Source organism: Zalophus californianus, chromosome 1 (assembly GCF_009762305.2).
Source record: "Zalophus californianus isolate mZalCal1 chromosome 1, mZalCal1.pri.v2, whole genome shotgun sequence".
In the NCBI taxonomy this organism is placed as follows: Eukaryota; Metazoa; Chordata; class Mammalia; order Carnivora; family Otariidae; genus Zalophus; species Zalophus californianus.
In genome coordinates this window covers 197,456,016-197,475,857 of record NC_045595.1, presented here as the reverse complement: position 1 = coordinate 197,475,857, position 19,842 = coordinate 197,456,016, and the positions used below count along the sequence as shown (strand labels likewise).

At 39.3% G+C, this 19,842-nt stretch overlaps 1 protein-coding gene across 7 annotated transcripts in view; it reads left to right on the top strand.

Moving 5' to 3' along the window:
• Positions 1–19,842, top strand: part of LOC113916785 (amyloid beta precursor protein) — a 263,295-nt gene that overhangs the window by 188,878 nt on the left and 54,575 nt on the right. For all 7 annotated transcript variants that reach the window (XM_027583754.2, XM_027583756.2, XM_027583755.2 and 4 more), the window contains 2 exons: positions 10,806–10,934; positions 11,800–11,899. In XM_027583754.2, the coding sequence (XP_027439555.1) occupies positions 10,806–10,934; positions 11,800–11,899 (229 nt within the window). The remainder of the gene's footprint in view (positions 1–10,805; positions 10,935–11,799; positions 11,900–19,842) is intronic.

The following is a 19,842-nucleotide window of genomic DNA, read 5'->3' as shown; positions in this document are numbered from 1 at the left end:
AAATATGTTAAAAGATGAGAGACGAATTATAAAAGCTTTCTTTGTAACTGTGAGATTTTTGGTATCTGTATAGATAGGATGTTAAATCTCCCATTAGACAGCATCCTAATTATTATCCTGACTGCGACAATTCTTTTTTTAAGATTCATTTATTTATTAGAGAGAGGGAGAGAGAGAGAGAGAGACCATTGGGAGGGGTGGGGGAGAGAGAATCTCAAGCAGGCCGCTTAATTGACTGAGCCACCCAGGTGCCCCCTGACCGCAATGACTTTTAAGCATTTTCTATGTGGAAGCGAGAATAAAAAATGTTTTCATGTATATCTGTCTTGTCTGTGTGCCAGTGGTTTGTATTATTTTTTTTTCCGGTGTCATAATTGTAGCCATCTTCACACTAAAATTAGTTTCATGCTCATATCTGGCACCTCACATTCAGATTCTCAACATTCAGTTGAGGGGGAAGAAGAAAATTGGCACTTTCTTTAGCACCAACAGCTTTGCTTTCTCATTTCTGATTAGTTTGACCAAATGTTAAATTTTCCTGAGATTCTGGAAAACTGCCACATAGAATTCTTTGGTAGAACATTAATGTAATGATTTGTGAAATTTATCATCAAAGAACATGATTTGTCCCAAGATGGAGATTTGGTGCGTTCTGACAGCAGGGCAATAAATGTTCAATAAGAAGCAGCAAAATAAAGGACAGAGATTAATGGCTGCAAAATTGAGGTGCTTAACTTGGCCATTTTTTTAAAATTTTCAAAAAACAGTAAATAAAAAATAAAAAATTTTCATGTGATATTGCAAACTCTCCTCCCTACAACTCTTCATTTTCTGCTAATCACTTTGGGTCAAAAAAGAGATGTGAGCATTTATAGAATATGTGTAGAGAGCGTGTATCTACGTGCCAAGGTAAATATGGTACAGTCTGCACCTCAACATAATGGATGGTAAATAAGTTAAAAAGTATTTGCCTAGTTCTTAATATTGAAGGCACTGAGACAGATAAGTCCCAAGATGTTTAAGACATTCTTCCCTCACGATTTCAATACAACAAAAATTTTGTAATGCCGAGCTGAATGTACTTAAAAGACTATGTTGAAAATCACCCTTGAGAAATGAAAATAATTATCTTATGCCTTATATATTTATTATCCATCCATTCATCATTCATTTATTTTTAGTTGAGATTTGTAAAAATTGGGGAGCACAAGAAGACTCATTGACTTGAGAGCTTTTAAGGACAGACCCAGTAACAAACAGGTAGAAAGGAAAACAGGAGGATTAGCATTCATTGAACAAAATCCTATAGACTGTGCTGAGTGGTTTGTTGCCTCTCAGTATGACCTCCTTAACCTCGCTTTGACTTTTTACCAGGCTCAACAGACAGATCTTCTCAAGACCAAAGGAAAGTATGTAAACAAGAGACACTAGTGCTTTCTGTTTTTAATTGAATTAAGTTAAATAGAAAATTATGAAGTATGGGGCGCCTGGGTGGCTCAGTCAGTTGTGCATTCAACTCTTGATTTCGGCTCAAGTCATCATGATCTCAGGGTTGTGAGATCGAGCCCTGCATCAGGCTCTGTGCTCGATGTGGAGTCTGCTAGAGATTCTCTGTCTCCCTCTCCTTCTGCCTCTTCCATCCCATGCTCTCTTGCACGCTCTCTCTCTCTAAAAATAAAAAATAAAAATCTTTAAAAAAAAAAGAAAAGAAAATTATGAAGTATGTAGGAAAGGTATTAGCTTTGGAAGCTGTCAGCCTCTGAGTCCATATTCATCACCAGATTCCCTCCACAGCAAGCCCTGCTTCATCACTGCCTTTAAAGTCAAAACGGCTCATCAAATGCTGTCAAAACATACAGCATCGGGATACCCTATCTCATTCCCGCAGAGGTTGCATGTAGAGAGTTAGAGGTTGATATCTGTTTGCATTTCATCCTTCAAAATCAAAACCTATTTTGAAAACAGGTATTTCATTTTTATAGACAAATGCATGATAGCACATTATTTAATGATCCACAGGCTATTGCCTGCTGGGTGTTATAGACATCTACCCTGTTAGAACAGATAGCAACGAGGGATCTTCTCCCAAGAAACATGTAGGCACACACACAGAATTACACATGGGTTTCAGGGAGTTCACTTATTTTGTGAAGCTCATCCACTGATTAGTTTAAAAATCCTAAATTGCATTTGTATTTATATAAGCTTTGTCTCAAGGTTTTTCACATTAATGTTTCCACTAGGTCAAGGCACTGTGGTTAGCGGGAGTATGAGGAGAAGGTGAAATTAAATATAAATGTCCATTATCTCTGAGCATGGTGTAACCAGTTAGAGGATGTGGGAAGCAAAAATGCCAAAACTTAAGTATGAATATGCAAAATTAAAACATATTATTGTAATTCTCTTCTAAAAAGTCAAGATTGTGTCACAGTTGGCGTTTGACGGGTGATCAGACCGTTTGACAAATCTTTTCAAAGGTCTGCTGTATACTTTCAAGCATCCTTTGTCAGTGGTTTCTTCTGCAGCTCTCGGGGGCTTTGCCTTCTGAGTTATATTAATCTCTTCATCATCAAGAGCTTCGGCATGGCTCACTGCGTGACTAGAAAAGAATTGAAGACCTGCCCTGCAAGTCCAGGGAATTTCTGGCCCTTGTGTGCTCTCAGCTCGGTTGGTCTAAGCTCTCTATCCAGTGTATGCTAGAGTTGGCCCAAAAGTGTTGATCCTGGGCTTTGGGTCAGGTCCTGAATTCCAGTCCTGTATGCTGTCTTCACTGATTTATAGCTGTGGTCTGTGTAACTCTGCTCTCAACATTCTGACACCAAATGTATGAGTTTTTTTTCCACTCACATTAAGTAATTCTGACACTAACAACCCATCGTAAGCATAGGCCCCATAGGTTAAGGGCTCAGCTCAGTCCCATCAGACTGTCCCGTATTTCAGACGCCAATCCCAAACGTCAGATTTTTTCAACACACATTTTTCCTTCTGACCAACCAGCCATGAATCAGGGGTTCCCATGACCCCGTCCTTAGGTTTGATAATTTACTAGAACAGCTCACGGAACACAGATCAGTGCTTTACTTATTGTTAGCAACTTATTATAAGGGGTGTAACTCAGGAATGACCAGATGGAAGCCATACGTGGGGCTAGGTATGGGGGGAAGGAGCTTGCATTCCCTCTGTGCCTGCTGCTCTCCTGGTACCCCATTGTCCTCACCAACTGGGAAGCTGTCTGAACCCCATTGTGAGGGGTTTTTTATGGAGGCTCCATTAGGTAGGCAAGACTGACTAATTCCCTGGCCACTGGTGACTACACTCAATTTCCAGTCCCTCTTCCCGCCTGAAGGACAGAGGGTGGGGCCGAAAGTTTCAGACCTCTAATCACAGGCTTCCTCCCTCTAGCAACCAGCCACCATCCTCCAAGAGTCACTGGGTTAGCGTACCAGAGACAACGCTTCATCACTTCAAGGGTCTTTAGAGGCTTTTGTGGCAGGAACCAGGGATTAAGACTGAATATTCTGACAAAAGGTGCCCTTGTCACTCAGGAAATTACAAGTTTCAGGAGCTCTGTGTCAAGGACTAGAGAAAGATACTAAATATACATTCCTTATTATGTCACAGTACCCCAAATCAGTTATGTCTGAGAACTAGCAGAATATCCTGAAAAAAAACCACCAGATTTAACAAGAGGTCACTAATTATGAATGACAGAATTAAAACCATTCTTATTATCTATATTTTATAGATTTCAGCACCTGTCTTTAATTCCCAGGTTTGCCATCTATATAACCTATCACTTGGAATACATGGCTTAGTGAAAAGGATTCTTCCTCCTTCATTTGCAAATTGGGGTTAATTGTCCTCTTTCACAATTGGGATTGTTCTAGCTTTTGTTAGCCATATTAGAAAAAAAGATTAATGGAAGGTTGAAATGAGATTGTGAAATAGTAAGATATCTTCCTCCCTAAGAAAAAACTAGCTAGAATATGTTGTTACGACAGAATATATGGAGGCTTTGTTGCCAAGTCCCTATCAGGAAGTCATCTGCTTCCCTGTGGAGGAGGGAAGGGCTGGAAAGACGACTTTCTGTTCTCCTGGGGGCCGCCACGTTCTATGATAGCACAAGGCCAGAGGCAAAGCAGTTACCTGGATGTGCCAGGAAGGGGTGATTCTAATGCTATCTAATGTTATCAAACATGGAGACACACTGAATGGGGGCAGTCGCAAGAAATCTGTCCTTTGCTCAGTTGCTTCAAGACTTCAGGGTTCAACTTGGCACAGGATTGTCATTGGCCTTCTTACACACTTTTTTAACTACAGAAACCATGTATGTGCTCTTCTGAAGAAAGAAATATGGATGAATTTTGCAGTGAACTTTAAAAATTTAGCTCAACTCCTAGCTCTAAAGACGAACACGGCTGTGATCCAGAGGTTCCCGTGGATGCTTCCCTGAATGTCTTTTTTTTCTCCAGGTTTTTCTTAACAACAGTGGGGGTACCTATGAAATGCTGAAATTCTGAGAGCCAAAGTGGCAAAATAAACTTAACTGAGACCATGTCAAGCAGATGAAGATTTAACTCTTAAGATTGTTTTTTTTTTAAAACTTGCACAGAAATTGTATACATTTTGCATTTATATATGCTTAAGATTTCTTGAAATCCAGGGCACCTGGGTGGCTCATTCGGTTAAGCGTCTGCCTTCTTGCTCGGGTTATGATCTCAAGGTCCTGGGATTGAGCCCCGCATCAGGCTCCCTGCTCAACGGGGAGTCTGCTTCTCCCTCTGCTTCTGCTGCTCCCCGCTGCTTTTTCTTTCTCTCTCTCTCTCTCTCAAATAAATAAATACAATCCTTTTTTTAATAAAAATTTAAAAAAAAAAAGATTTCTTGAACTCCAAGACGTAGAACTATGAAAATAACAGCCTTGAACCTGTTTTGGGAAAACAGGAGAGATTGGCGTTTTCTCAATAGGTGATTAACTTCCCTGGTCACAGAGTTGGAAACCACTGGGATGCAATTTACTGCTCCCAGAGAAGGCTTTCTGAATAAGTCCCTAGTGACCTGGAAAGGTTAAAGGTGCTCCTCATAAAGTGACTCATTTATTTCTTCCTCCTTGAGTGCTCGCTTCGGCAGCACATAGATTTCTTCCTCCTTGGTGGGATTACACTGAGAGCCTTTAAAGGCTCATGACATGTAATTCCCTCTTGTCAGAAAATGGTTTAAGACACAGGTGTCTATTATGATAAGATGCCAGATTTCTAGATCAAGCCTAAAGTTACAAAATGGAGCAATAGGGCCAATTAGTCATGTTTTAATATACCTCCCACGTGAACTGTGGAATTAAAAGCTGTGCGTTCAGACACAGTTGACATTGAATCAGTTAAATGTGTGTGACTGACCCCAAGCCCAGGAACACCAAACATATGAAATTGCATTAAAGAAAAAAAGAAAAGAAAAGGCAATACATTTGAGAACAGGGTAAATTAATTTTTTAAAAAATATTACATAGGCAAAGGCCATAAAATTCCCTTCAAAATTATTTATATAAAACTGACATCAAAACCCAAGCTATAAGAAGACAAGCTATGTCATCTTTTGAAATTGATGAAATGAATTCTTATTGATAATAGTTTGAATATGCTTCCCAAAGGAATCCAGCACTCTGGATCGATAGATGAAGTGGGGCTGGAAAATCAATGTTTCATGAAAGTTGGGAATGCATCTTAGTGGAGAGATGCTTATTTTCAACTCAGATACCAGGAAAGATATATTTTGCTACTGGAACTATTTGTGAAATCACATTCAGCTCTAGGTTATTCATTCATTTAATTAACAAACACTTTTAGCAACCAAATTGTGCCAGGAACTGTTCAGTGGCTAGAGATAACCTATGCTTGTGTTCCAAGAAAGAGAAACAGTTAATGTTCCAAAAGGTAAATCTTCTATTTTAGGGTTAAGTCTAATCCATTTTAGTAAGAAATCTAATCATTTTAGTAATGCCCAGCCATAATCCTTTAAGAAATTCTTTTTGAAATGATTTTTCCAAATGCAGTGTGAATAGTGAAGAAATTTTAGTGCCAATTGAAAAGTGTTATATCAGATGCAAAATAGATAATTTGTTATTATGGGCTAAACACTCAAACAATAGTGATAATAAAAAAGAACTGGATGTAATTAGTCCCCCTGGGGCAGATCTTTTCCTTTTATTTTCGCTGTTCTGTGCTATAAATTTTAATAATAAGATTATCCATCCAATGCCAGTATAATCAGGTTGTAATATGAATACATACATTATCTAAATTGTAAAATAGGGGAAATTTGGCAGGAAAAAAAGTTATTACTCGTTAACAGAAATTTTAAAGACTTGAGAATGATTGAAATTACATGCATTGAGGTTAAAAACATGTTTCTTAAACTCTGCTTACTAACAGTGTGCTTGAGCCCCTGAATTCTTACGCTCATTTTTCTAATCACATGAACGATCTTGTCTCAACTGTAACTATTGTGACAATAGTAATACATTTACTTTAAGGGAATACATTTCCATAGAGATCCCAGGTATGTTTTCTTCTCCTATTCTTTTGTGAATATTACTGTGTTTTTTAATTAAAATTTTAAGAAACTTACCCTTGCCCTAGCATAATGAAATAAAACGCCATGAGAGTCCCTGTTATTCTATAGTACGTGGATACAGGACAGCACTAGAAATAACTAGTTTTAAGCCTTGGTAATTCTGTATTCTGGCTAAAAGTGCTAAAAACAATTACTTGTTTTTCTTTGTTACCTAAAGATAGTATTTGTTGCTGAGATGTAGACATAACCACCATTTTATTTGGTATGATTTATCTGCCTACTCCATAAGAGCTAATCTGATTTTTTTTTTCATTTCTAAGCATGATTCTTAGAAATGTGTTTGCATGAATAAATCAACCAAGCAGAACCATGTAATTCACTTATTGAGGGGTATGGTAATGTGTTCCTGAATTGTCTCATGTCCCGAGGCATAGGCATTAGGAAGAAAAAGGCTGATGTTTGTATTAGACACACACACAATGTGTATCTGAGCTCATACAAACACTGATGAGATCACAGCTTACAATGGGCTCTTAGGGCTCATTTTCCTGGCAGGAGCTTTGTTCCCTGGTAGAGAGATGTGGAGGCTTGGGGAATCATGAGATCCTGGCGTGCTACCATTTTATTGTCAAGCTCTAGGGATTTGATGTGGGAAGTTAGGAATATATTTCTGAAATGAAGAAAATATTGGTATTAAATAAGCAGTTTTAAACATGTGAACCACATTCGCCATTATCCGTCTTAATAGATGAGAAGGTGGATTTAGAGCTAGAATCCACACATGTCACAAAAGCCTAACTTTTAACTGTAGTACCTTTCCTCGTTTTCTAGTAATCCTAAACAGATTGACCAAGGACAGTCCTATCTTGCTATTTCACCACCCCACATCTGACACAGTAGCTAAAGCAGAGTAGAGTGCTGGAAACCAAGGACAGCAATTGAGAGAGTGAATAAGCTAAATCTGGATGGCCTTCTACACAGTGAAGAGAGCGGGTGTCGTCATGTCCCCAAAGAATATTATCTGAGCTTATAAACACTAGATGCCCAGGCAAGGACTCCTAGAACAGACTCGTTTCTAACCACTCAATTATTTCTTTGTTTTCAACTCTGTAAGTTACTTTTTGGAATTGTCTTTAGCTTGGTCCATGTTAGAGTTTCTTTGAAAGGCAGGATCACATAGCTATTGAGAGACCAGGCTTAGGAGTCAGAGTTGGATTACCTGTTCTCACTGTACCCAGGGACTAGCTCTGTAACTAGCTGTGTAACTAGCCACATAGCCCTCAAGCTTAGCTTCTTTGTGCTTTGTTTTATCTACGATAAAACCCCAGTCATAGGGTTGATGGGAAGATTTGGTGAGTTTCTATGTATAAAACTCATGGTCTCATTCTATAAGCAGTCAGTAAGTGTTGAACTGCTGTTGCCTAGAGGAAAGAAAAGGGTGGGCATTGGAGGCCAGGACTGAGTGGAAGAAATAAATGTGTATTGTGTTCCTGCGGTGAACTGAGCATTGCCCTGAGTAGCTAACATAGAACTTTTTTTTTTTTTTAAGATTTTAGTCATTTATTTGAGAGAGAAAAAGACAGAGCATGGTGGGGGCGGGGTGGGGGAGTGGTTGGAGGGCAGAGGGAGAGGAGGAAACAGACTCCCTGCTGAGCAGAGAGCCCTATGCAGAGCTTGATCCCAGACCCTGAGATCATGACCTGAGCTGAAGTCACTCAACTGACTGAGCCACCCAGGTGCCCCATCAGAACATTTCCAATACTCAGTGTGCTCTATATGAAAAATATTATTATCTGAATTGCACAGAAAAGAAAATTGAGGCCTAGATAATTTGGGGACTGTCATATTCATTTTAAAATTGATGTTAACAGGGCACCTGGGTGGCTCAGTCAGTTAAGCCTCTGCCTTCGGCTCAGGTCATGATCCCAGGGTCCTGGGATCGAGCCCCACTTTGGGCTCCCTGCTCAGCCGGGAGCCTGCTTCTCCCTCTGCCTGCCTCACCCCCAGCTTGTGCTCTCTCTCTCTCTCTCTCTCTCTCTCTGTCAAATAAAGAAAAATCTAAAAATAAATAAATAAATAAATAAAATTGATGTTAACAGTAGTAATTTGCAAGTGGGAATGTATGCTGTTTTTGGTGATAGTGGAAGAAAAAAGGGGAGACCCAGATGTTAGTTATCAGAAATTACCTCCCCATTCTCTAATTTGAGATTTAGATTTAATGCAGTAATGCCAAGGCCAGTGTGGAGCCTTTACATTCTGGCTCACACACTCCACCAGCCATAACCATCATTTCAGGACGGAATGCCTTAGAGGAACGTTCATAGGTGACTGGCCGCAGATAGACAGACAGGATGAAAGCAATCCTTACGTTGAATTGAAGTGTTTTTGCTTATGTGAACTCTTTAAAGAAAAAAATTTGTTTTCCTCAAAACAGTGAAGCCTTTTCAAGGGAAAAAAGTGAAATAGGGCAACTAAGGAAGCACATAAAGCCAGTCAGGAGCACGGACGTCATGACTAGATACCTCCGACCTTGGAGGTATCATTGTAATAGCACTAGAAGGAGAATTTTATAGGCCTCGGTGTCGAATAACAAGCAAGGATCAGGGGTATGTAATTTCCTGACTGCACAATCCTGCATGTAAGATATTCATTACTTTTCAATAATAGCCTGCCTTTAAACCAGTCGTCTTTTAAATAAATAGATATAATTGATGTAGCTTGTCAACTGTTATCTCTTTTACTACTTTTCTTAGGATTTAAAAGATCATTCTCTGATTTGTAGGTTCAACTAGATATCAGAGTACAAATGAGAATTATAATGATGTGTTGCCAAAAGCTAGGTTTCCAGCCATGATATCTGCCTTTTTTGGAATTATGGGGAAGCACATTTCTTGTAGGGTGAAAGGAATAAAGCCATGAGCACAGCTTTATTTTCTTTTATCTGTGGATATTTGCTTTCTTAAGTATAGGAATGTGACCTGTGGAAAGCATAAATTAAGCAAGTCACCCTCTATGAGGCAGGCACTGGGTACCATGATTCCTGATAAAGACCAAATCTGGCCCTTAAGGGTCTCACAGTTGAAGAAAGCAGTCAGAAACGTAAATAATTTAATAGATTGTGTTCAGACCAATAATGGGGATATACATAGCTTTTCATGGGAGCACCAAAAAAAAGGATACCTCTTCTACCTGGGATGTCAGGGAGGTGACCCCTAAGTTAACCAAAGGAGAAAGGGAGGGACATCCCATAAAATACTACAGCTTTCACCGTACCCCCAACATACCATCTCTGGAAATAAGTTCCTCACCTTCCAACTGGCTTTCAAGGTGCCCATGACCTAGTTAATAATAACTGGGTTTGCCCAAATGGCCAAAATTCTATTCCTGACATGAACTTTCATAGGGTTTTGTTTGCTTGTTTTAATGACGAAAAAATGTGTGCTTTTGGAAATTGTTTTACAAAATCACATAGTAGAATACATATACCAATAGAAACATTTGAGACAAAGGAGCTTTTGTCCTTTTTTATTAGGATGAATGTTTTCAAGAAAGACTAGAATAAAAATGAAATAGAACCAATTAGAAAAAAAAGAGAAGCACTAAAGAAACATAATTGTTGCTGAATTAGAATCTGATGGCATAGAAAGAATTTAATTAAATTTCAAAGTAAAATAACTACAGTTTCACATTGGCCTTGCTCCTAGGAAAGTGTACTGTGTCTTAAAGCTTAGCATTTATCCCTTGGCCTAAAAATGAGTGATGGTTAAGTTGTCTATTACTTTTCTCATTTTGATTATTATATTTTTATATGCTCACGGGTGGTGGGATTATTTGTGCAGCATTACCATTGAGATATCCATGAAGAGTATGCGTGTAGAAATGCAGTCTTGTATCTGCTCCTATGTGTTTGGGTGGGAAAAGGGGAAGGACCGAACTTGAATATGACAGATCCAAAATCACCTCTCTGTAGCAGAATACTGCCGTTGAAAAAGAAAATGTTGCTTAGGGACAGTCGTATGTCAAATGCTAAATGCTCTTGTCAAAATGAAAAGTGGCCAATCAACTAAGTAATTACCCATTCAGAAAGCAATGGGAGAATTGCAAAAAGATGACTCACAGTCCTTCCACGTTATGGAATGAGTTAGTGGGACCTCTGATACCTCTGATACATAGCCCCTGGGACAAAACTTTGCACAAAACTGAAAGGTTTTTTTGTTTGTTTGTTTCCGCAACAGCCTCGTCATGTGTTCAACATGCTAAAGAAGTATGTTCGTGCTGAACAGAAAGACAGGCAGCACACCCTAAAGCATTTTGAGCACGTACGCATGGTGGATCCAAAGAAAGCCGCTCAGATCCGGTCCCAGGTAAACACAGAATGTGGTCATCATACACAGTCTGGACAGTCTAGTGGGCTTGCCCTTTGAGGTAGATCTGTAGGTATTCCCAGCATACTGGGGATGTGGGCACTTTACCTTTATAGCAAGAGTTTTTTAATACCTGGTAAATTCCAAAGGCTTGTCTTCAACCAACATATGGTTTGACATTTTCTGATTTATGAAAATAATGAGAAATATAAACATCTTAAGTGTGTACTGCTGCCAGTTGTTTAGGAACCCTTCAAAACTCTGATGATTGAAGTGAAGAAGACAAAAGTTGTGTCAGCCAGAACCTCTAAAATTGGTTCAACTAACTTGTGACAGGTGATCATAAACTCCTCTGCTACCCCAGTGCTTGGATATAATGTGAGCCTAAATGAAGCCCTGTAATCATGTGTTTTATTTCCATCCCCAAAGGTTGACAAATGAGATCTACCTCTGGCAATCTGAAATTTTACATTTTCTTAAATAGGAGAATTTTAAATAAAAACATAGATAGGTGGATGGATGGATGGATAGATAGAATGGAAGAAATTTCCAGTCAAACTGAAATATTTAGAGCATTAGGGGCTATTTAGGGAGCCTAAATATTAGGAATCAGAAATGCTCTTTTCAGTTGGCTTTGTAATTATGGCTGCAAGCATACAATACAATGGGAAGTTTAAAGCAGCTCTAAAGTTCGAGAATAGAGAATGGGAGAACAAGAAAATGATGACCTTTCAGGTCACACGTTCCAGCAACATTTTGTCTATTTTATTTTGGAAGTCTGTATCTGTCTGTGGTGCTCGGTAAGGAAAACAGCTTTCCCCTGCTGCAAAGATGACTTACCTGGAGCTGTCGCCCTTTATGGCAGGTGATGACGCATCTCCGTGTGATTTACGAGCGCATGAACCAGTCCCTCTCCCTGCTCTACAATGTGCCTGCAGTGGCCGAGGAGATTCAGGATGAAGTTGGTGAGTAAGCTCTTCTCTTGATGACAAGCATCTAAACATATTCTTTTCCTGTTGGAGAAAAAAATCAGCCACCTGAGAGTTTGTCTGCAGCAGGAATCACCAGCGTTCTGATCTGTGGGAGGAGAAAGAGCACATTCCCTTTTACAGTGAAACTCTTGGGGGATGGAAGTCATCATCACCTCATGAGTGGGATGGTATCCTCCTTTTATAGATGAAGGAGCTCAGGCTTAGAATTTAAGGAACGTACTTGCCTGTGGCACCCATCTCCTAAGTAGCAGAGCAAAAGCACAAAACTGTCTGTCGTCTGACTTCGAAGTTACTGTTACTTTCAGTGACGTGCCTTTCTCTGGTGCCCCCCTCCTAATAGCCATGAGTATTCTCTGAGCCATGTTGTTGTTTAAATGTCATGAAATATGTGGCCTCCCCGACTCTTTCATTAAGCTTTTATTTTGAAATAATCAAACACTCATGGAAAAACAGTACAGAGAAGTCCAGTATACACATCACCCCCCTTCCTCAATAGTAACACCTTACATAACTATAATAGTTCTCAAAACCAGGAAATTGACATTGCATGCTATCTTTTATGTCCCGACTTCTCATGCCACGTTTCATAGTTCATATAAACAAGTTCCCCCGCTTTTGTTTTTCTTGGAAAGGGAGCAGAGCATCCCATAATGTAAGTCTCCACAAACCCCCCAAATGCCCATATTTGTTTAACTTTACTTCATAAAAGCACATAGGCAGCAGTTACGTGAGTGAATCTTTCATCATAAAAGAAACGTACATATCCTGGAGGTTCGGTATGTCGTATCCCGGAGGTTCGGTATGTAAGCTGTCAGGAAATAAGCAATCTGTCCCTCTCCATAACAAACCTGCCCTTCATTAATTGAGTTGGAAATGGATGCAGGTTATCTGAAAGCAGAACACCCTGGATGTTGTAGATGCATACACCCCTGACAGGAATTCCTCTTTTGAAGTGCCTGAAACACCCCTTGGCTTGCTTTTTACATCTCGTGCCAATGCCATGTACTCTGTCTTTTCTAATTCAGTACTGCCCTATAAATTTGTTTGTGTTGCTGTCAAGTATTTGGCATGTATCAGGTGATGATGGTGTGCTCCTAATGTGTATTAACACACGGAATCAAGTATACTTCAGGCTACAGGCTTGAAAAAGAAATTTCATAATAATGTTATCTAAACTTCTGTTCAGAAGGAATTCAGCATTGAGCAAGATCTTAAGAGGATCATCAGGAGAGTGTTTCATCTATACCGTGGACTGAAGACAGGCTTGCCAATTAATCTTTTGTTCAATTACATTTCTGTAAGAAATGAATATTCTTGTTACCTATATTTGGGGGTAGAAATCTGTGAGGAACCTTTAAAATACTGTATTTCAAATAAGTAGAAGAAAATTCTCCATTCAGTCTAAGAAAGAACAAAAATCATCACTCTTAACAACCTGGAGCTCAGGTCTTCTAGATGAATGTATTTTTGCCTGATACCTGTCTTAACAAGGTTATTTTCCTATGTGTCTTCAACTGAGATAGTGTTAGTAATACCAGGCTATAGAGAAATAAGCCGTTGCAAAGCACTAGAAAGTTAATGACCAATTATGATTGACTCTTTCTCACTAAATTATCAGAGCTTTTTATTTAGCAAAATAAGTGCTGAAGACAGTGGCCACTAATAAGTCACACTTCCACAGAACAGATGGCGATTCAGATATCTTGGGTGTTAACAAAATGCCCAAAATAGGACAATACAGTGAACTTCAGATCTCAGTGACCAGAAGAATATTCAGATAAATTAGAATCATGGAAATGTTTTTCTTACAGAAAAAGAAAACCTCAACTATGAACTTGGATAAGAGCATGTTATTTTTTTTTTCATTTTTGTCATTCTAAATGTACTAGATATCAAATCCTGAAAGATGATCTTTTTTAAAATCTTCCTTGCCTCCATTTTTAAATGGCTGTTTCCTATAGAAAGAGAAGTCGGCCTAATGAACAGACTTATTTACCTGCCGTTAGAGCTCCCAGTATCAGAGCTATATATAGAACAGAGGACCCTGGGGAGAACGCCTTTTCTGGATTGAGCTTAGGTATCTTACATTGTTCTTCATTTGCAGGAACATTTAAAAATAACTCACTTTTATTTATTTCTTTTTTTAAAAGATTTTTTTTTTTTTTTTTTTTTTTTTTTTACTTATTTGAGAGAGAGGGAGAGAAAGCACAAGCGGCAGAGGGAAAAGCAGACTCCCCGCTGAGCAGGGACCCCCCCCCCCCCGCCCCAGTGCAGGACTCTGTCCCAGGACCCTGGCATGATGACCTGAGCAGAAGGCAGACACTTCACCAACTGAGCTACCCAGGTGCCCCAAAATCACTCACTTTTAAAGGAGGACTGTACGGGCGCCTGGGTGGCTCAGTCATTAAGCGTCTGCCTTCGGCTCAGGTCATGATCCCAGGGTCCTGGGATCGAGCCCCGCATCGGGGACCCTCCTCTGCAGGAAGCCTGCCTCTCCCTCTCCCACTTCCCCTGCTTGTGTTCCCTCTCTCTCTGTGTCTCTCTCTGTCCAATAAATAAATAAAATCTTTAAAAAAATAAAAATAAAGGAGGACTATAGTTGAAATAAGGTTGGCCATGGGTGCTAATTTGTTTAAGCAAAGTGGGAGTTCCCTGTAATATTCTCTTTATTTTTGTAAAAGTTTGAAATTTTCTGTAATAGAAGTTGTTGGGGTTGTTCTTTTGTTTTATTTTGTTTTAAATTCCTTTCTGAATAGGATCTTCACAGATTTCTTCCAGTTTACATTTTGTACTCTTTCTAATAGTTTCAGATAGTCTTTGTCAGTAGACTGACTTGCCTTTTTATATAATCAAACTTTAGATTTAGAGTCAGTTCTGCGCAAATAAGGAGGATACTGAAGTTCCGGTCCACTGGCAAAACAGCAAGATCTGGAAGTACCTACAAATGCATGCCTTTTATATAAAAGTTTGTGCTTATAAATGCAGGCAATTCGGACATGTTTAATGCAATAAAACACCTATAGGAAAATACAGTAGTTGTATTAGGTTAGGGTAGCAGGTGCTCAGGAGATGACGGATTTTTCTAGTCTCAGGGACTGCTGGTATCTTTAGTGACATAGCTGTATCTGCTTCAGAAAATTTTTACTCCCATTAGCATAGAATTCTCTGTTTTGAACAAAAATGAGGAAGAAGCTAGCCACAGTAGAAAGAAGGAAGGGCAAAAAGGGGAATTGGTGTGAAATTGGTGAGAACAGTAAAGGGTAGCTGACCAGACAGTAGAATTCATCATGCCAGGGAATTCGGTGCTGGCCTCGTTCACCACTGTGCTTTCCTGAGGAATCCCATCTGTCTGTGCTACTTCACTGTTGACTCCAGTAAATCCCAAATCCCTAGGTCTACCAAAAAAAAAAAAAAAAAAAGCCTGTCTGCTAAATCCCAGTCCCATATCCCAGACTATGAGAATATCCCACACATTTCCCACACTCTAGTCAGTGTATATAAAGAAGCAATGACTGCATCCCTCTTGAAGTTGATTCCTATTGCAGTCTCAAGTATGGGACCTCTCCCTTGGCCAGTATTTCTCCATGACACCTTCCTCTCCTTCAGCCATGATTTCTTGCCAGTCACAAGACATGTAAATCGTTCTTCCTTGCTTAAAAAAGTGGCATATCCTTCAATACCCAACTGAAAGACCCACGTTCCTATAAAACCTTGGCTAATCTGCATAGGGAGCGAGAGACACAAGCTGGTGTGTGGTGACAGCCACGTAGCAAACTAATGAGTATCTGTTACTGATGATGTTGACGGTCCAAGTTCTTTATGAACATTCATCCTTGAGGTCCAGGGCTACCACATATAGATGTGGCAGGTGGTTTAAGTAAAAAGTGCAGCTGACGTTCTGCATCTCACTCACAGAGCCAAGCAAGCCCTTGGAGGTTGGGTCTAGTCGCGCTTGAAGCGTGGCTTTCTTGTGATTCACACAAGTGCAGCCTGTGAGCTAGTGACAACTCTGGTGAATTCAGTGATAGCACCCGCAGTTTGCAGGTGTGGAAACCAAACCTTAGAGAGAGGTTGCTAACTTGTCCTTACAGATCGTGAAGTGATGATAGCAGAATTGGACCCAGGGTCTACCCGAGTCCAGAATTCATGCTTTCTCTGCCACCCATGCTCCTCTCTCAGGTGGAATTTCCTTCTGCTGAACCTCAGTGTCTAAAGCACCTTGTATCGGCCTCTAATACCGTACTTTACTTGGTACTTAATTACTAGTTGACATGTCCACCCACCCTGCATGCTGTGAGCTCTTCCAGGACAGGTCTGGGCCTTCTTTGCATCCTTAGGATCCAGCAGAGGACCTGGTACTTGGTGCGTATTAGTAATTGTCGACAAGGTTGAAGCAGATCCCCAGGATGCAAGGTAGATGCTCCTTCACTTACGCTGATCAGGTGGACTCCTTCGTAACCCTAAGGATCCACCCTGAGCTCCTTCCTTAGCACCTAACAGTGTTGCACAAAACAAATCTCTTTCCTCGGCTACAGCATTCTCTACAGCTGTGACTGGTCAAGCCAACAAAATGGGTGCAGTTGGCAAAGGTAGCAAAAAGAATAAAGCACAGTTCTAATACTGTAACTAATAACGTTTTCCATTATTGTCCTATATAATTTCCATGACCCTCTGCTATTTGGTTATCTGCCCAATTTACATACTTGACACTTGATTTATTAAGTATGTTGCCTGGTTTCACTGTCTTGTCAGAGTCTGAGACTATTTATTTGATTGCTTCACCAGTAAGTATGAATTATCAAAACCGCTCTATTTTATGAAAGCTTGGTTTTTTATTATTTTATAATAATTCTTCAGTTCTGTTAGAATTATTATGTGCAAATTCCCAGGCACAGCCATATATTACTTCATGTTTTCCATTTTTTAAAAAACAAAAGTTACCTCCACGCAAATTATGAAGTTTCCTTGCAAGAAAAGGCTTAAGGCATTGTTTATAGAGGGGGGGAAAGTCCCCTTATTCATTTAAAATAGCTGTTTAGGACTTTCCTTTTTATTCAGCAAATGATAGAGTAAGTATTTTCAGGAAATATGCATCCTCTTCTGTGTCCACATACTGTTTTAATTGTCTTTTAACCCTCCCAAAAAGCAGAATCCCTTCGTCCCTGCCGTTCAGCTCACCCTTTGCTTTGTCACATTGCTATTTCAAAAACGATTGGGGTTTTATGCCCTTTGTAATCTTCTTTAAATCTTTGCTAAAAGAATTCTTTTCTCCCCTTTCTATCAGCACTGAGGTTATTTATCAAAGTGTTTCATTTTGCAGCTACCTCAAGGCTAAAAATATTGGCGCTCACAATTCCAAGATGGTTATCTCACAGAATGCTATAATGACCAATTTATGAGAAAGGCAGTAGGAAGCAAAGGGGAAGGAAGGCATCATTGTTTCATACCCTGGGCTTTTTTTCTTTTAGCATTCAAAATTAGTAAAAACACGCATTATTATAAACCAGATGTTGGAAGGATCTCTGACTGAATAAATCCACAGTGAATGGGGTAGGAGTGAAATATGTGGCAGGAGATCAAGGGATTTGTGCTCGTGAAAGAATGCTTATAATTTATTATTACAATTTTACTATGGCCTCTTGATAAAATGTTCTACTCTTCGGGGAAAATTCAGCATGCTTATTTCAAAGACAGTGTTTCCATTCTCTGCCCCTAACAAACCTACTGATTTGGGGATTTAATGAATCCAAAGTAGTCTAAGTTTAAAATAGAATATTTATAGCATTTGCCAAAGAACAAAATGGAACCTTCATTTCTACTGAGAATTCTAAGTATCCTTATGTATAATTGTTAGTCAAGGAAGAACATCAAGGAGAAAATCAATCATAAGAGAAAGTGAGAGACAGGTGTCAACTTATTGGACTCATGCTTTTCATTTTGCATAAGGAATGGCTTTTAAATGTATGTCCATTTATTATTTTATAGCTGATTTAAGTATTTGGAAACAAGAACATTTGTTTCATTAATTACCAAAGACATGGTCCTTCTTTAGTTTTAGGATAGTCTCCAGGCTTCTTTTCATGTTCCCCAGTGTAGTCACCTGAATTACAGGTATGACCAATGTTTATTTGCCTACCTCTAAATGTATTATCTTTGTCCCCCTCTTAGCAAGAGAGTTGCTCTTCCAGAACGGACCCATTCGTTTCGCTTATTTGTTTAATTTATTTTTTGTGAACAACATAATGATTCAATAGCTGTATATGTTGCAAAATGATCACCATAATAAGTCTAGTTAACAACTGTCCCCAGAGTTACAAAAAGAGATTTTTTTTTCCTTGTCATGAGAACTTTTAAGATCCGCTCTCTTAGAAGCTTCTAAATATGCAGTACAGGCGTTTTAATTATAGTGAGCACGCTATATGTCACCATGACTTATTTTCTAGCTAGAGGTTTATACCTTTTGTCCCCTGTTACCCATTTAGCCCATCTCCCAACCCCTGCTGCGGGCAACCACCAGTCTCTTCTCTGTATCTATGAGTATGGGGTTTTTTAGATTCCACCTATAAGTGAGACCATATGGTATTTGTCTTTCTCTGATTGACTTATTTAGGGTAATGCTATCAAGGTCCATCTGTGTTACCACAAATGGGAAGATTTCATTCTTTTTTACAGCTAAATCATTTTCCATTGTATGTAATGAATGTGTACATGTGTGTGCACGCGTGCATACCACATCTTCTGTATCCATTCACCCATTCACACGTGGGTTGTTTACATGTCTTGGTCATTATAAGTGAGGCTGCAGTGAACTTAGGAGTGTTCTCATTTTCTTTGGATAAATACCCAGAAGTGAAATTGCTGGATCATAGGGTATTTCATTTTTATGAAATGATTCCATTTTGACCTCATTTTGGAGGGTAAGGAAAATTAATTTAGCCAGCTGTCACCTTTTACTCCAAATTTTGCTTTTCCTTAAATCATGATGACTGTGACATATCAGTAGTTTTTATCTGTTCTCATGCCATTTCTCTTATTTGTCTTTGTGTGTGGACACCTCAACCAAGTGGGTGAACTTGGTCTCCCACACCAAGCTCTGCCGATTCCCATGACGATCCAGTATGGGTCTCAAGTCCTTTCTTAACCCACCAGCTCTTATGTATGGCCCTGTAATTTGAATCAAAATCCAAAAAGAAACCTTTAGTAACTAAAAATGATTGAAAAGTGAGGCCTGACCACAGCAGTGGCTGCTAGACTACTTCCTGGCGTAGAACCCTACAGCAGGTATGTCCTGATTTTTTTTTTTTTTTTTTTTTTTGGTAGAGTCTTGGGAAAAGCTAGTGATTTTAGACTGGAAGACGAGCTGGTTATTTTACCTTTCACAAGCAGCTGCCTTCAAGGTTCATATTTTGAAAGAGGAGGGAAAAAGTGTAGTAGATCTGCCAGCCTGAATAAAGAGATGCATTGAAATTGAAATTACTTTTGAAATATATTTCCACAAAGACTAACTGGCAATGAGATGAATGTTTGTATGTGAGACAGAGTATGGAGGAATGTTAATTTGCCTCTTGCTGTTTAACTCAGAAACAAATTTTGCAGTGTATTCCCTTAGTGAACCCCATTACTTTCTGTGAACTGTTCTCCTGTCATATATACGATGGGCCGCTTGAGAAAGTAAGTCGTAGACAGTAGGGTACATACCCGATTGACAACAAGAGAGCAATCCACTAACCCATTTCAAATTATGAGGCAGTTGTACAAAGGAATGTTGACTGGCTATAAATCAAAACACCATTCAGAGAGAGACTTTTGGACTTTGAGTCAGAAACAGGTGGTCAAAGGGCCAAGGCCGGGGTGTTACTTAATTTCAACTATTGTTCATAGATGTATTGACATAAGACAGTGGGTTTAAAATAGCC